The 14,941-nt window shown below is 41.6% G+C and overlaps 1 protein-coding gene across 1 annotated transcript; it reads right to left on the reverse strand.

Annotated features, from left to right (window-relative positions):
* Positions 1-1,452: 1,452 nt before the first annotated feature.
* MLANA (melan-A) lies at positions 1,453-13,569 on the reverse strand. The gene is made up of 5 exons (XM_011376636.2): positions 13,514-13,569; positions 11,988-12,089; positions 7,819-7,915; positions 3,076-3,189; positions 1,453-1,803 (listed from the first exon to the last, which is right to left on the reverse strand). The coding sequence occupies exons 2-5, from the start codon at positions 12,062-12,064 to the stop codon at positions 1,735-1,737; spliced, it is 357 nt and encodes a 118-aa protein (XP_011374938.1). The 5' UTR covers positions 12,065-12,089; positions 13,514-13,569; the 3' UTR covers positions 1,453-1,734.
* Between the last annotated feature and the right edge of the window lie 1,372 nt (positions 13,570-14,941).

A 14,941-nucleotide genomic window follows, 5' to 3' on the forward strand; every position in this document is an offset into this window, starting at 1 on the left:
GCTGAATCTGGCACTTTGTATTTCTTTAAACAAAAATCTCGCTTTCCTAGTTTCTCTCTGGCATACTCAACTCAACCATCTTTGCCCATCACCTGGGACACTGCCTTGAGGGACTCTGTGAAGAGAGCCTTTTTCCCTGGGGAAAGGAGAGAATTCTCAGCAGATGATGATCTGGGAAATCTTCGAAGGGCCTAGGGCTCAAGCCACAGGTTATTCTATAAATGCGGAGGATTAAAGCTGAGACTAAGCCTGTGATGAAGAGAGGAGCTAGCCAGTTGCCTGACAGAGTTTGTTTAGAATTTGTTTGAAAATGGAATGGATGGGGCTTATTTTAAGAGTTAAGACTGGACAGAATCAGGAAGGGCAGGGAGATATTTTAATATTTTTTTGAATGATTTCTTTTTCAATGTGTGTAATAAGTCTCTTCAGCATTTTTTCTCTGCAGTGTAATCTTGTCTTTTGTAGAAAATGATGCCATTGTGCTACACTGGTGTTTCCAATGGCACAAGATGACTTTAAGTGGTTTATTGACAGCATTAGATAACACATAGTGAGAAAGTCATTTCTTTCTCTAGTAAGCCTTTTAATTGTTAGAAGCTTTTCTCTGATTCTTGCTAATCTCCCTCTGTAGTAAAGAAAGCAGGTCTCAGCTTGACAACCTTCTGGATCATCAGTATCTTCCTAAGGTTTTAATAAAAATAATTTGCTTTCATTATCTTCATTTTTATAGTTATCCTCTAATTACGGAAAATGATACTGATATTCCACTTAGATAATGATATAAATTTGAGCCAAAAAAAAAAAAAAATGAGCTGATGGAAAGGAAAATATTAGATAAATAATACCATACATAGGTGATGTGTAGATGTCAACAACAAAAAATTGTCATGTTACTATGCAAATAATGACACTATTTCAGAATCTCTGATTCTTAATGATTTCTTCTATATGTTCTTTTGAGAGAGATTTGGAAGCCCAAAAGAACTAAATTGCCACTGAGACATTTAAGGCAAAACATCAGCTAAATAAGTAAAATAGGTTTTTACTTATTTACATTCTGACACCACCTTAACAAAAAATCTTTGTCATAAATTATGCTAGTATCGAGCCCTGAAGCAAAATGTAATTAGAACTGCATTATATGTATTACTTAAGATACAGGTTTCTGTGGTATATTATTGTAGCATCATGGAATTTTGGAGCACAAAAAGACACTATTGACACTTTCCTCCTCAGATGAATCTGACTATAATTTGATAGGTTAATCAGTTCTTGGTCTTAAACCTGTAAAAGTATTCTTCGGGCACTCCTTAGCACAAACTCCCCTGTAACAATTATGTTAGAGTACAATTTGGTCAAGAGGTTGCTCTTCAAAAATCAGAATACTAGTGTGTTAGTTATTAGCCAAATTTTACTTAAAAAATTGAATGGTCCCAGCATACACTCTTGAAAAACTGTCTCAGAAAATAATACAACACTGTAGGTTTATTAACATTACTACTGGCACAAAAGCATGCATTACACATTTATTGACAAAGTTTTTCCATTTTAATATTTTTCATCATTTCCTCAATTAGTATTGCTGTTTGCCCTACTAAGAATTTAACACTAAGCTTATTATTAGAGGCGATGTACACTACAGCATTTCAAAGCAGATCATTAAATGCCCATATTAAATTTAGGGAAAAATGTGAGGGAACTGACTTCAGCATCTCTCAAGGGCTTTGCTGGCTCTCATGGAGAATAAGGTGGTGGTGACTGTTCTGCAGAGACTTTCTCATAGGCAGGTGGAGCATTGGGAACCTGTAAGAATGACAAAGGGAGAGTATGGACTTGGCAACAGTGCATGTTTCTGGAAGATTGATTAAGTCAAAATAGCATCGTATGTGTACTTTTGCTCCGGACAAACTTAAGTGCCCACTTCTAATTTCCACTCAGTGAGGTAATCGTTAAATTTCACAAGTGTGAATGTTGAAACATTGTTGGGATCAAGAGTAGAGAAAAATAGAGTTAAGGGGCTTCCTCAGATCTCAAAAATTTATCTATACCTGGATTATCCTTGTCAGTAGAAGTCTCAAGCCCTAACTAATGAATTCTCGAACCCCTTTTACAGACACTAATGTACGTTGCATCTTTACCACATGGATAAATCCTTGCCATTGTGTCTGAAGGCCATTGCTACAATCAACAACACAAATATGTCAGGCCTTCATTTTAACTCTACAACAATTTTCATTGTGTTCATGTTATAGGTTGGGAAACAGGCACAGGGAAGTTAAGTCACTTGCCCAAGGTCACACAATAAATTGTGGAGCTAAGAAGAAACAGTTATTCGGCTTGGGAGCCAGTGCTCTCAACCATTATGATATATGGCATCTGTACCAGCGCTGTCCAATAGAAACAGAGTGCACCTCATATGTGATTGTAGAATTTCTAGTAGGCACATTAAAAAAATAAGCTGATAAAGTTAATAATATATTTTATTAACCTCACATATCAAAGTATCATTTCAACGAGTAATATAAAAATCATTTATGAATTATTTATGCCCTTTAACTCATACTAAGTCTTTGAAATCTAGTATGCAGTAGAGCACATCTTAATTCAGACCACTGTTTCTCAAGTGCTGAGTAGCCACATGTAGCTGGTAGCTACCCTGTTGGACAGCACAACTCTGCACAATAACAGGTCCTTTTTTTCTCTCAGATATATCTATGTTCAGGACATAGACAAATATACTAAAAACATAAGACAAAAGGACATTGTATCCAGAACAAATTTCTTCCTTTGGATCACATGTAGGACTCTCATTATTGACCCTGGAAAATCTGGGCTTGGGGGAACACAATTTAAGAAAATCTCTCTGCTGCTTTGGTTTTTTATCTTTACTATTTATTTTTTATTATGGTCAAATATACATAACATAAAATTTACTTTTTCAACCATTTTAGGTATACAGTTCAGTAGCATTAAATATATTCACATCGTCCTTGCTTTTTAAATGGAAATAATTTGATTCATTTGAATTAAAAGCAGCCATATATGAAAACACCAAGATGCAGGATATCAACCTACCACAAATTCACAATTGTTCTCTTGAAAAGGCAGTTTGCTGTCCTGGTGACCAAGCCCCTCACATGAACATCTTCCTATTAAAGTACTTGGAGTACCAGCATGAAGGCTTTTGTCCTGAAATGTGAATGCATGAAGGTCAGTGGACAAGAAGAAATAATTGAGTCCATTAAACAAAAGAGAAAGAAGCTGACATTGTAAGAATGGGTTTTAACCTTGGTTCTGCCACTTACTTGTTATGTGTCCTCTCTGAATTCCAGTGTTTGCATCTGTAATAGGATGGTAATAGTACCTACCTCTCAGAGTCTTTGTGGGAATTAAAGGTAAAGCACCTGGTACAGTGCCTGATACCCAGTAGTCAATGCCTGTTTTTAAAGGGTAGGAGAAAAAGAGTGAATCTAAAAAATGAACCTCGGAGAATGATTGTTAGTGGAGTAGATCAGAGCTAGTGAGACAGGAGCTGGTATCACAGTGAGGACAAGTGTATGACAATTTGACAGCAGGAATACTCTCTATTTCTGCCTTCCCCATAATGACAGCAAACTATCTTAAACACTACAAATGCATATGCTGTAATAGATGTGCTATGGTCGTAGTCCTCAGCTTCCAAGTCAAGTTGCAACAATGATGACAAATCAGTCTAAGGCCAAGTTATACAAAATAGCCCTGAGTTATTGGGGGTGGAAGTAAAAGTTTAGTGCTTTGGATAGGTTTAGAGGGTGATGCTCTCCAGCCCTAGACTAGAATGACAACAGTTTGTACAAGACAGAGACACAAACCAAAGTATAGACTGCAGGAGCAGTTCACCCTGGTGAGGTGGAGTATTTCATCAGTGACATTCTTTAAAATTGCTAGCATATGATGATTATAAAAAGCAGACTAATTTTTAGTCCCTTTTATTACTGTTAAATTCTCTACAACAATGATTCTCAAACTTTAGCATGATTCAGCGTCACCTGGAAGGCCTGTTTAAACACTGCTGGGCCCATGCCCAGAATTTCTGACACAGTAGGTCTGGGATAAGACCTACAAATTTGCATTTCTAAGAAGTATCCAGGTGATACTTCTGGTCCAGGGTCACACAGAGAACCACTGCTCTACAGAAAATGCACCTTCTTATGCCCACACCTGGGGCAACTTAGCTTTACTCAGATACTTACAGGGACCAGGCAGGTGATGCAAGGAGATCAAGTACGGTCAGGTGGAGGCCATAGAAAAGGAGGGACTATATATCCCATTTAAAGGGATAACCACTGCATAGCTGCCAGTTTTTCTCAGATCCTTTGATTTTAAAAAAGAAACTAGAAATCGAGATTTTCATATATTACTTTAAATATTGGCACTTAACTCAGTTTTTAAAAATGCAAGCCCAAACATATCTGTAAGTCAAATCCAGCCAGTAGAGCATTAGCAGGTTACTCTCTGTGGCACTAGCTGAGGGAGGCTAGAACAGGGAGGCTGTGCAGGTCATCAGCGGCTCTTCAGGCTCATCTGCAGACTGTGACTGATCGTTGAGGTCTATCTACTAGGTTGGATGAGAAGGGCATGAAGGCAGATTTCTCAGGGAGGAGAAGTGTTTGGAACATCAATTGGATGAGTCCAGACATAGATTGGGCCGATACCTATACAGTCTGCAGACTATAAAGAAGTAGTTTTCCTAAACTCGGGCCAGAAATTATAATTGACCCTACCTCCTGGAAAGATATGCACAATGACCCTATCTTGACCTGAGGACACGAGGCAGTTCTGCTTCCCTACCCAACTCCCAGTGATATACCTTAGAAAAGGTGTTTAATGTGTTCTCTTCCTTTACTAAATTATCACTTTTATTATTATTATTTTTTTAATCTCTCACCTGCCATAGGAAGGGAACATGATCCATTCCCTCATTTCACTGCCAGTTCTCTTCATGTGCATTCAAAGTTCAATGTGGGTGTTAAAATACGGGTGTCTGGGTCTCGCCACCAGAGCTGGTCCCAGAATTTGCATTTTAGCAGAACCCCAGATGATTTGAGTGCAGAGGCCCCTGACCATGCACTGAGAAACAGAACACCATGAGACATGAGTATAAACTGAACGTTCAGGGGGGCCTCGAAAATTTTCCCTAGGAATCAAAAGTATTATGTCCTAAACTTCCAAGTGAAAGGATAAAGTTGATAAATACAAAAACCAACTTACAGTGATTACAAGTGATTTTCCTGCAGAAACATATTGCTCCAAAAAGCCGTCTCTCCTTTCAAAAGTTTTCCAGATCTAAGAGGACATGTTAGCCAGGGGAGAAATTTTAGGAGATCTTAATTTCAACCAACCGTGCTATCATTCTATGGTCAGTGAAAGTGGGAAAGTAAACATTTTAAAGCCTAATGAAAGTTGTTAAAGGTGGAGTAACTTAGATACCTGAGTTTGCATTTATTGTCATTTATGTTCCGTTTTAAAGTGAAAATAGAAAAAAATGAAAAGAGAATCAGTGAAAAGAGACAGGTAATTATATAATTAAATGTAGTACTTAATACACTATTTTACATAATTTGGGGTACATTTCTTAGACTGCTGATCTCCACCTGGCATTTCAGGAAATATGAAAGTGTCAAAACAAGATTTTAATATTAATTTAAAAAATAAGTGACGGCATTTTTAGACAGTAGGGGAACCAGTTCTATCTCATAAAAATTCCAGAAACTGCAAATAACTGATCTCGGCCTAGAGGAATGGAAGCATGATAGGTTGAACTTGAAACTTAACAAGTAACCGTGTCTGAGCCCACGATGTTAAGACTCTCCATTATTCTTAAATTGAATGAGTTTAAGATGAGAGTGTTGAAGCAGAAAGGGGAAAAAAACCATTGTCTTTTTGTCCAGTAGCATCAAACTAGGAATTGTGGACAGTTAGGAAATGGGTACCAACATATAGAGTTCGTAAAACTTTTACTCCTTGAAAAACTAGGTCGTTGTGTTTTTTATATATAAACATAGAATGAATTTAAAAAATATGTAGAAAAAATAATATTAAATAAAAACTTATATACATGTGTCTAGGTATAGAACAGCAAATAAGGCTCAGAGAGGTTAAAACATAAAGTCACCAAGCAAGTCAATGGTAGACAATGAAACCAAATCCTGATGCCATACAATTGGGTAGACTGCTATGTGCCAGGCACATAGAGGAGTAAGAAATATTGTCTGTTCCAGTTCATAAATGGAGAAAAGAGAAGGGATGGAAGAGGCAAAAAAAAAAAAAGTAAATAACCAATTACAAGGCAATGTACCTCATGCTAGTGGTACAGACGGAGTTCTGTGGCAGACCGCAAAGTCCCTTTCGATCTAACCTGTTGTGGATAGCCACGGAGAGGTGTTATATGAGCAAGAGTCCAATCCATAACCTCATACCCCAAGGCCTTCCATGGTACTTGGTTTGGATTCTTATTCAAACTTAGCAACTTCTCCTCCTTCCCACTAAATGTCAACACGCTGGAGGACTGCTGGTTGGTAGGTGTGTCAGCCCCCAAATCTGCCCTGTCTTTCACAGTTTGTATTTGGGACACTGGCAAGATGGGCATTAGGAAAAGGGACATATGAGACTGCCCAAGCTTCCTGGCAAGGAGGAGAAGAATTTGAAGTCACAGCTCTCACCTTCCCTTTCTCCACTTCAGTGATCCAAACTCTAGCTCCCCAGCCAAATCAACTCTCCCTTCTGTCACAGAACCTTTTCCTCTGAATGAAGTGCTTGCTTACTGAGGAATAGGGCTTTCCAACATCTTTTGTAAAGGTGATTTTTTTTCCCATTATCATCAACCTCAGAAGCTTTCAGATCTGTAATAATAGGAAAGGGGTGGGAAAGGAGGGATGGGGAAGAGAGAGAAAATAAGGGAGGGAGAGAAGAAGGAAAGAAGGAAAGGAAAGAAAAAAATAGAAAGGAAAAGAATGAAGAGAAAGAAAAGAAAAAAGGAAAAGAAAAGAAAAGAGAGTCTTTGGATGCTTAAGTGCTACAATGCTACCTGGCTTTGAAGCAAAGTTTCTGAAATCTGTAGTTTTTATAGTTTAGAGACTCAGCTGATGTTTTCTATTTGTGGAAGATCCTGCTGCCCCAAGACTGGACTGTGTCATTTCTTAGCTTCCTGCTCGTATAGGTAAAGAAGAAAAAATCCCATTAAAACCACACTGAGCATCGAAGGAGGATAGAGACTGTTCAAAACTTGGTGCTCCTCTATGCTGCTGAGGAGTGGATGGTCTCTGCATTGCACTAATGGCTATGTGGCTCTTAGGTTTGCTGGACTGCTTGGTATAACAGAGTTAGAAGAACCTGGAATTCCCAGGCAACCTGAGAGAAAAGGGTTGAAGAGGCAAGGTGAGAAGAGCAACCACTAAGTGGAGTAACGGAGCCAGTGAGAAGCCCCCAAAGGACTGGTAGAACCTAGAGTGTCTTATAAGCTGCCATTTGCTGTGCAAGAGGACCATGAACATGAACTCTTCCCCTGAGCCCCACAAACTATCAGTTCTCAGTTACACATATACTCAAGTTTGCTGTGAGTGCAACCAAGGAGGAGCCAAGTTCCTGGTTGGAGTTTGTTCCTGAACAGAGGCCAAGAAAGAGTTGCAAGAAGTACAGTGTAGAGAAGACTCATCAGAGCCAGGAATCAGAGCTAGAGGTGATGTCGAGAATGTTGCCCCACTCCTCAGAAATTCAGAGAAATAAGAGGAAGCGAGGTCCTGGATCTGGAAGGATCCCAGCAGTGGGAACTCTACCAACCTTCAATCTTCTGTATCCGCTTCGTCTTCTACAATACCAGCAGCCGATGAACAGTAAAATTCCGAGGATCACCGTCAAGATGCCAATCCCCGCAGCCCTGGCCCAACAGATAGACAAATCCATCTTGGTACAGAAGCCTGTCCCATATTGTGATGAAATGTTCTCGTCTTCACTGGGGCTTTGCCAGCCCAGAGCAGCACCCGCTAGTCCCTAAGTAGTTTCCCATCCCACGCCACACCAGGCACCCACCAGTCCTCCAGCATTTGTATCCAGGGACAGCACCTCCTATGTGCCAACAGGAGCTGCGCTAACTGGCATGTGCTCAGGCACCCAGGTTCCTAGTGCAAGAGGTGCAGTAGCAACTGACCCTTATACGGATAATATATTTACTGAGACTGAATTACCTTTTCATCAGGGCTGGTTTAAATCATTTTCCCTGACTATCAGTCAACAAAAAGGAAAAGGTAATTAGCATTGACTTAACATCTGCTATAAGCTGGGTGTCATGCTACACATTCTACATACATTAACTTATTTAATTCTCACAACAACCCTGTAAGATAGGTACCACTTACCACCCCCATTTTACAGATGAGGAAATATACAGAGGTTAAGTCCCTTGCTGATGATCGTACAGAGGTAGCACAAGACAGAGCCAGGATCTGAACTTGAGTCTCTCTCAGCTGTGTTTGGGCCCTCCGCCCAGCACCTCCTTCACTCCTCACTGCTCCTCTCCATTTGTGCCCTGATTAATATATTCATGTTTCTAGACTCAGCATCATCCTTTCCAGTATGATGGCAACCCATCCTGCCTTCCCTCATAGGCAGCCTTGTGGTGGCAATCCTATCTCTTCTAGAAATAAAAAAAAGAGCTCCCAGAGTTGTTTTTTAGTTTTGGGCTTGTTTGTTTTTTAATTTGTGTCTTCAATGTCTAGAAAAGGTCTGGCACATAGGTATTTCAAGAACTATTTCCTAAAGATGAAAAGATAGATGGATGGATGGATGGATGGATGGATGGATGGACGGACGGACGGATGGACGGACGGACGGACAGATGTATAGATGGCCAAACAAATGAATAAAAAATGAACAAATGAAGTATGGATGTTTACAAATTCATATCTCTCCCTCATAATACCAGTCTTTATGCAAAACGAATGAGTCATTTAATGTCTTCTTTAAAATAACTATTTACAAATATGTGGGTTTGTGGCAAAAAGTTACTTTAACCTCTTATAGGTCATTGACACTAGTGAGAATAAGGAGATCAGCAACTTTCCACAGAGCAGGTTTTGGTTGAGAGGGAGAGAAGGTAATGAAGACAGAGCTTGGAAACCAGCCACTGAGGTCTTAAAGCTGGCACATTCTGCCTGTGACTGGAAGTACGTCTTGTGGGGTTTAGAGGTTTCTGAGACTGTAACTATCATATAGGGAGGCAAAGTCCAGCCCAGCTAGTAGGATACGTGTCCCATATTTATGCTCAGCTAAGCAAGCATCTGTCAGGTCTCCACTTGCTCCCAGAATCCAGTGCAGGTCACCAAGGACTGGACTGGACCTGAGTGACCTAGAACAGGCATCTCAGAATGAAGCTAGGGATAGAGCCTGGGGAGGCTGAGGCTAGAGACCTGACCTCTCCAGCCAGCCTGACTGCCAAGTCAGAGAGTCCAGATGACTTTTGGAGTCAGGCAAGCTGTAGATATTTCTAAGTACCTCCCGGATGGTCAAGCATGGATTACTAAAAGAAATAGCATGGGGGTTATCCCTGGGAAGAAGTGTCTGAGCTCAACCCAGAGCAAAGCTGTAGCATCACTGAGAAGGGGCAGATCCTCAGCAGCAGGATGCAGTCTGGGAGTCTAAGCCAGCCTTTTGGATGCTGTGTACAGTGGCCCATGTTTCCAGGGCTTGGGGCTCTGCTTTCGCTGCATAACGTTGTCAATTAGCTAACACCTGCCTGATTTTCCACTTCATGGTATAAACAACATCAACAAAGAGGAGAATACTAAGTCTTTTATCTGTGACTTACTAAAGAAAAGCTCTGCAGAGCTAGGTGATTTATAAGAGATTGAACAGCTGAAGGCAGAGCAAGCTCTAACTGAGGCATCTCCTGGAGAGACCTTTGCCAGTACCACCTACTGGACCACCTCCATCTCAAGGCCACTGAGGCACCAAATCTATCCTGTCCACCTCCGAACAGGAAAGAGAGAAAAATGGGATGCCAGTACTGAATAAAACACTGACCTAATTATGCAGTCCAGTCCATCCACTTTTAGATCATGAAGCTAAAACCTACCGCGGTTCATCAGCATTACCAACACCTTAGCAGCTACTCTACCACTCATTTAGCACCAGTTTGTGCCAAGCCTCCCATATATAGGCTTTCATTCCATCCTCATGACAATCCTCTGAGGTAGGTATAATGTTCAATTCACAGCTGACATCACAAGACTTTAGGCTGTTAAAATGCCTAAGGTTGTACAATAGGCAAGTGGCAGAAGTAGCTTTCACAGCAACTGGCCTGAGATACCCAGCAAGCGAGTGCTAGAATTTGGGCTAGACCCAGGTCTTGCATCTCCTGGGCTAGTACTTTTCCTGTTGTATTGCCCTTTCCTGTAATGAGGCTGTCACAAGGAGCATTCAGTGGGTTCTCATGACTGAAGGCAGCTGATCAAATTCCCAGCATGCCTGCGCTCTGATTTTACCCACCAGATCTGCGGTTATCCTCTTAGATATCTTGACACAGACAGAGCTCTGTTCCACCTCTTTACGCACAGTCACGTTGCACTCACACACACTGACTGACTGACTGAGAATGGAAAACACCATGATGTGCCAGACACACCAAAAGAACCCACTGCCGAGCTGGGCTGGGAGCCTCAAAGTGTCACCCGAATACCTCCTCCAGTGGAGTCACCTGAGATGCAGATACTGGGCCTCCGCTCCTAGTCCTACTGAATCAGCCTCTAGGGTGGCAGTGCCTAGGAAATTGTGTTTCTTCAAGCTCCATGAGTGACTTGTGCCCCTTCAACTGAGAACTCTTCTCTAGTGAGGTTTCACAGCAATGGTTTGTTGAGTTGTCATGCAGAAGCTGAAATAATATCCTCCTCAGTACCATGTGCAATGTGCCCCCGACAGAGTATACCTTTGCTGTTAGAACACTTTTTCAGAAGATCTGCCCACCTCCACCCCCAAATGACCACGCAGGGACTTTAGAGAATCCCACGGGACCTTCTGAGGAAATACTCCCAGTCTGAATGCTTCCTCAGTGCCTCTGATGGGTTCTGCCGCTTGCTTCACCCTGCTAGTCCAGTCTGGTAAAGATTTTCAACCGTTTTTTCCTAAGAGAGAGTAGGCTTGCAGGAAGATTTCAACAGACCACTCAAGAGATGGTCCAAATAAAAACCTCGTTCCTTGTTTGTCTGTTGGAGTCCCCACTCAGAGGGTGGAGCCCGCCCCCCACCCGTGCCCACTCTAGTACCTGCAGAGCATGTCCCTGTGGCCCGTGTTCCCATTACAGCACTTACTCTTGCCAAAATTATTCTCACGCCTAACTCTCCCACTAGATTATGAGATTTTTTTTTTTTTTCCAAAGACAAGAATAGCATCTTAGGCAGGTCATACAATGCTTAGCATTTAGAAATTCTTAACCATATAAACACTTATTTTTAATTGATTCATAACACCAAATGCCTTTCCTTAGGATAAGGTTATGATGCAAAGGTTCTGACCACTATCTTCACCCTGGAGTCAGTCTGCAGGTGGAGCCTCACACACCTGGCCTTCATGCTCCCTCGCTCTTTGGCAACTGACCTTTGTTCTGTCTGCAGACCACCTCCAGGAGCCTGAGAGTAGACAGAACATGGCTTAAGGAAAGAAATAATTTGCTCCCAGACATGTTTTTCAGCCTGGGAACTTACAGCAAAGCCCTAACAGCCAAGAATGCAGGCAAAAATGGCCAGATCCAAGTTGTAATCATTCCTATCTCCTTGTCTATTCAGCCTCAGAGAAGCTTTTTTGAGCTCCTTGTGGAACCACAAGGTCTTCTTGCCTCATTGTCATGGTTTTTACCCTCTGGAGAAATGAACACTAGAGAGATTTACGAACAGCGTGTGCTGGTGAGAGTCAGAGGCTGTCAACAAGCAGCAACCACACCGGGGCCAGTCGGAACTTACTCTTCAGCTGTGAGGTAGGAGTGGCTGTGCCCTCTCTTGGGGTACCTATAGACAAAGTTGGCCTCTTCACTTGGCATCTTGTAGGATCAGGTGACAGGATACCTAACAGCAGAGGTACACAGGTATCATTTAATGCATCCAGAGAGTCCTTGCTCATCATCTCATAAAGACCCACAGAGACATTCCCTCTAGGTGACCATTAACAATGGCTGGGAACTCTGGGTTTTCTTCTTTCATTGCTATTGGGCGGAAATTGCTCAGGTTTCTAATTCCTTTCGCCAACTGAAAAATTAAGTTCAAAGAAGAAACTACAAAAAAAGCAAAAACTTGCAAACTGAGTTATTATTTGAGTGAAAAATACTCTTCATTTCCCTTTGATTTGACTCCATAACATAAACTGTAGAAAAACAAACAAACAAAAAGCATTTTTCGCAGTCTTTATTTTCCCTGATCCAAGACTGTGGTTAATAAAAGAAAAGGAATATTTCTCTCCAGAGGTTTTAGATAGCAATCCTTGGACACCATGTGTGTGTGGCTGAGCACAGCGTCCCCAACACTTTCCAACAAAGGAAACTGTCCCATACAGGTGCCTGGTTTGGTCCACGCTCACCCCACCTGAAACAAGCTGAGGACGTCCACGCCCTGACTTTGCTAACAATTCTTTGTCCCTCCAACTGAAACCAATTTCTGCAATTTCCCTTGTCCAAGTCTCATGACTGAGGTTTTAAAAATATCTATTTATGTTTATATTATTAAACTATATTAAACTATAATACAAATAGATGAACAAAAACTCATGGACTGCAGTGGTCATATTAAAGAGTGCTTATTAAAAACCAACAGTGGTTTCCCTTCTCTCCTTGCTATTATGTACTTTTCTTCCCTCTTATTCTTATGAATTTCAAAGGCCTGATCCCCATAGAGTTATATAAATGAGCCTGTTTAAAACAGCCGGAGAAAAGTCGGGAAGCAGAGTGGGGAATTTACATGAACCCTTTCTATTGGGGCAATTTCATGTGTAATTTCCCCTTGCTAGTAGCAAAAAAAGAAATTAAATTTGAACTCACTGATCAGCTCAGGTGAATAACACAGGGGTGAAGCCCATGTTCAAAATTACAGACACAAAACTCAATTAATTCTGTGTTAAATTGTTTTTGTAAGTCTATACCTCTGGCTCAGAGCTTTGGCAAACAGCGTAGGGACAGCAAATGCCCCTCACCCCACCCAAACCAAGAGAAGCGGTCCTTCAAGCGACAGGAGAATGGTGCTGATCACAAGTGGCTCACAGCCTGAGCCATCACTTTTCCTGGTTCTCTGCTCTGCTTCTTGGCAGTGTAGAGAGAGGATCTAGAAGGAGACTTTGTGAGCCTTCAGAAGCTGGAGAATTACAGACATTGAGGAGAAATTCTGCTGACAGCCAAGTATCAGGGAGGCAATGAGGGAGGGCGAAGGAGTCACCAGAATCTCCCAAACCCTGTTCCGAAAGAATAGGACCACAACTAAGCGTGAGAAGGCAGTGCTGTTACCTTGCTGGGTGAGATCGTCCTCCGTCTGCAGCTGGCCCTGTGTGTGAAGATTGCTTTCCTGGCTCTTAATCTTTTTTTTTTTTTTTTCCCCCATTGGTCCTGAGTCCCATGTTAGTCACGAGTTTGGATTTCTGGTGGGATCATCTGTGATTGCTTAATTGGCATGAAAGAAACCAACTTCATTCTTCCCCTCAAAAAGTCCCCTGAAAAAGTATGGCCGGTTTTCTCCAATCCAGTATTTCATCCTAGGAAAGACATTTATTTTAAATGTTGGTCCCTCCTCCATTGGGTTGCCAGATAAAGTAAAGGATATCCAGTTATGTTTGAATTTCAGAAAAACAATGAATAATTTTTTTAGTATAACTGTGTGCCATGCAATATTTTTTAGTATAAGTATGTCCCACTTATTGCATGGGACATATTTTTACTAAAAAAAAAATTTGTTGCTTATCTGAAATTCAGAAATAACTGGGCACCTTACACCTTTCCTCATCCCCACCTCAGGGTTGAAGGGTCAGATCTGGAGATCATCTAGGCTCACCCACTCCTGATCAAGAAGAGGAAATAGAAGATCCCCGATTTCTTTGTGACGTCCTCAGAGATAACTATCTGCTGGGGAGAGTGGGTTTTGTGCTTTGCAAGGGGCAGATCAAATTTTCTCTTTGATGGTTCTAACTGAACCAGGACTGATTTGACCTGACACTATAATCTACCCTGATTGTCAAATGTGTATAGCCCAGAAGCATTTCAGTGGCACAGAACAGTTGCCTTTGCTCACCAGCTTTCTGCATCCATTGTGGATGGGGAGGGGCACGGGGGGCGGACAAAAAAACAGAATTAAGGAATGTGAGCATTCTTATCCACTGAGGACTTAGGTTAAATGGCCACTAAGTTCCTCTTCCCCATAACTTCTCAGGGCCCCACTCCTTCCTAATCCTGTGGCTTTCTAGTTTCCATTTGGTACTGTCCTGTGTGAAGACATTACCAACCTACTGGATACTGGATAATCATCACTGGAAATGGCAAGGGAGAGACAAAACAAGGGGCAGGGAGGGGTTAAGCCTTATTAGGCGAGACAGAGACATCCTTTCTGAAAAGGAATGGAAATGTAAACAGATCTAAATGAAGAAAAGGAGTCAGCCATATGAAGATAGAGGAAGAGCATTTTGGACAGAGAGAAGAACCAGTGCAAAGGCCCCGAGGCAGAATCATAGAACATGACTAAGTCTGAATTCCCAGAACTGAGGCTGATTCAGGAGATTTTGTTCAAAAGTTATGAAGATACAAGCCCTTGATGTCCATGAATTTGGGGAGAGCAACTTCAGCCTGAACCTTGGGGTTATGCCTAGAAACCACCTGAAAGGCCTCATGGTGGGTATTAGTCTAAAAGGAGGACAAAGTTCTGAGCCAAGAAGCTAAAGGTTTGTG

This window comes from Pteropus vampyrus, unplaced genomic scaffold, assembly GCF_000151845.1.
Source record: "Pteropus vampyrus isolate Shadow unplaced genomic scaffold, Pvam_2.0 Scaffold301, whole genome shotgun sequence".
Lineage (NCBI taxonomy): Eukaryota > Metazoa > Chordata > Mammalia > Chiroptera > Pteropodidae > Pteropus > Pteropus vampyrus.

What these genes read in the sequence shown, in the direction of transcription:
- MLANA (XM_011376636.2), bottom strand. Translation starts at nt 12,064, where the DNA reads ATGCCAAGTGAAGAGGCCAACTTTGTCTATAGGTACCCCAAGAGAGGG. An exon ending in GCGGATACAGAAGATTGAAG is followed by an intron (nt 3,190 to 7,818) that starts GTTGGTAGAGTT and finishes TTCACATTTCAG; the next exon opens with GACAAAAGCCTTCATGCTGG. An exon ending in AGAACAATTGTGAATTTGTG is followed by an intron (nt 1,804 to 3,075) that starts GTAGGTTGATAT and finishes TCATTCTTACAG; the next exon opens with GTTCCCAATGCTCCACCTGC.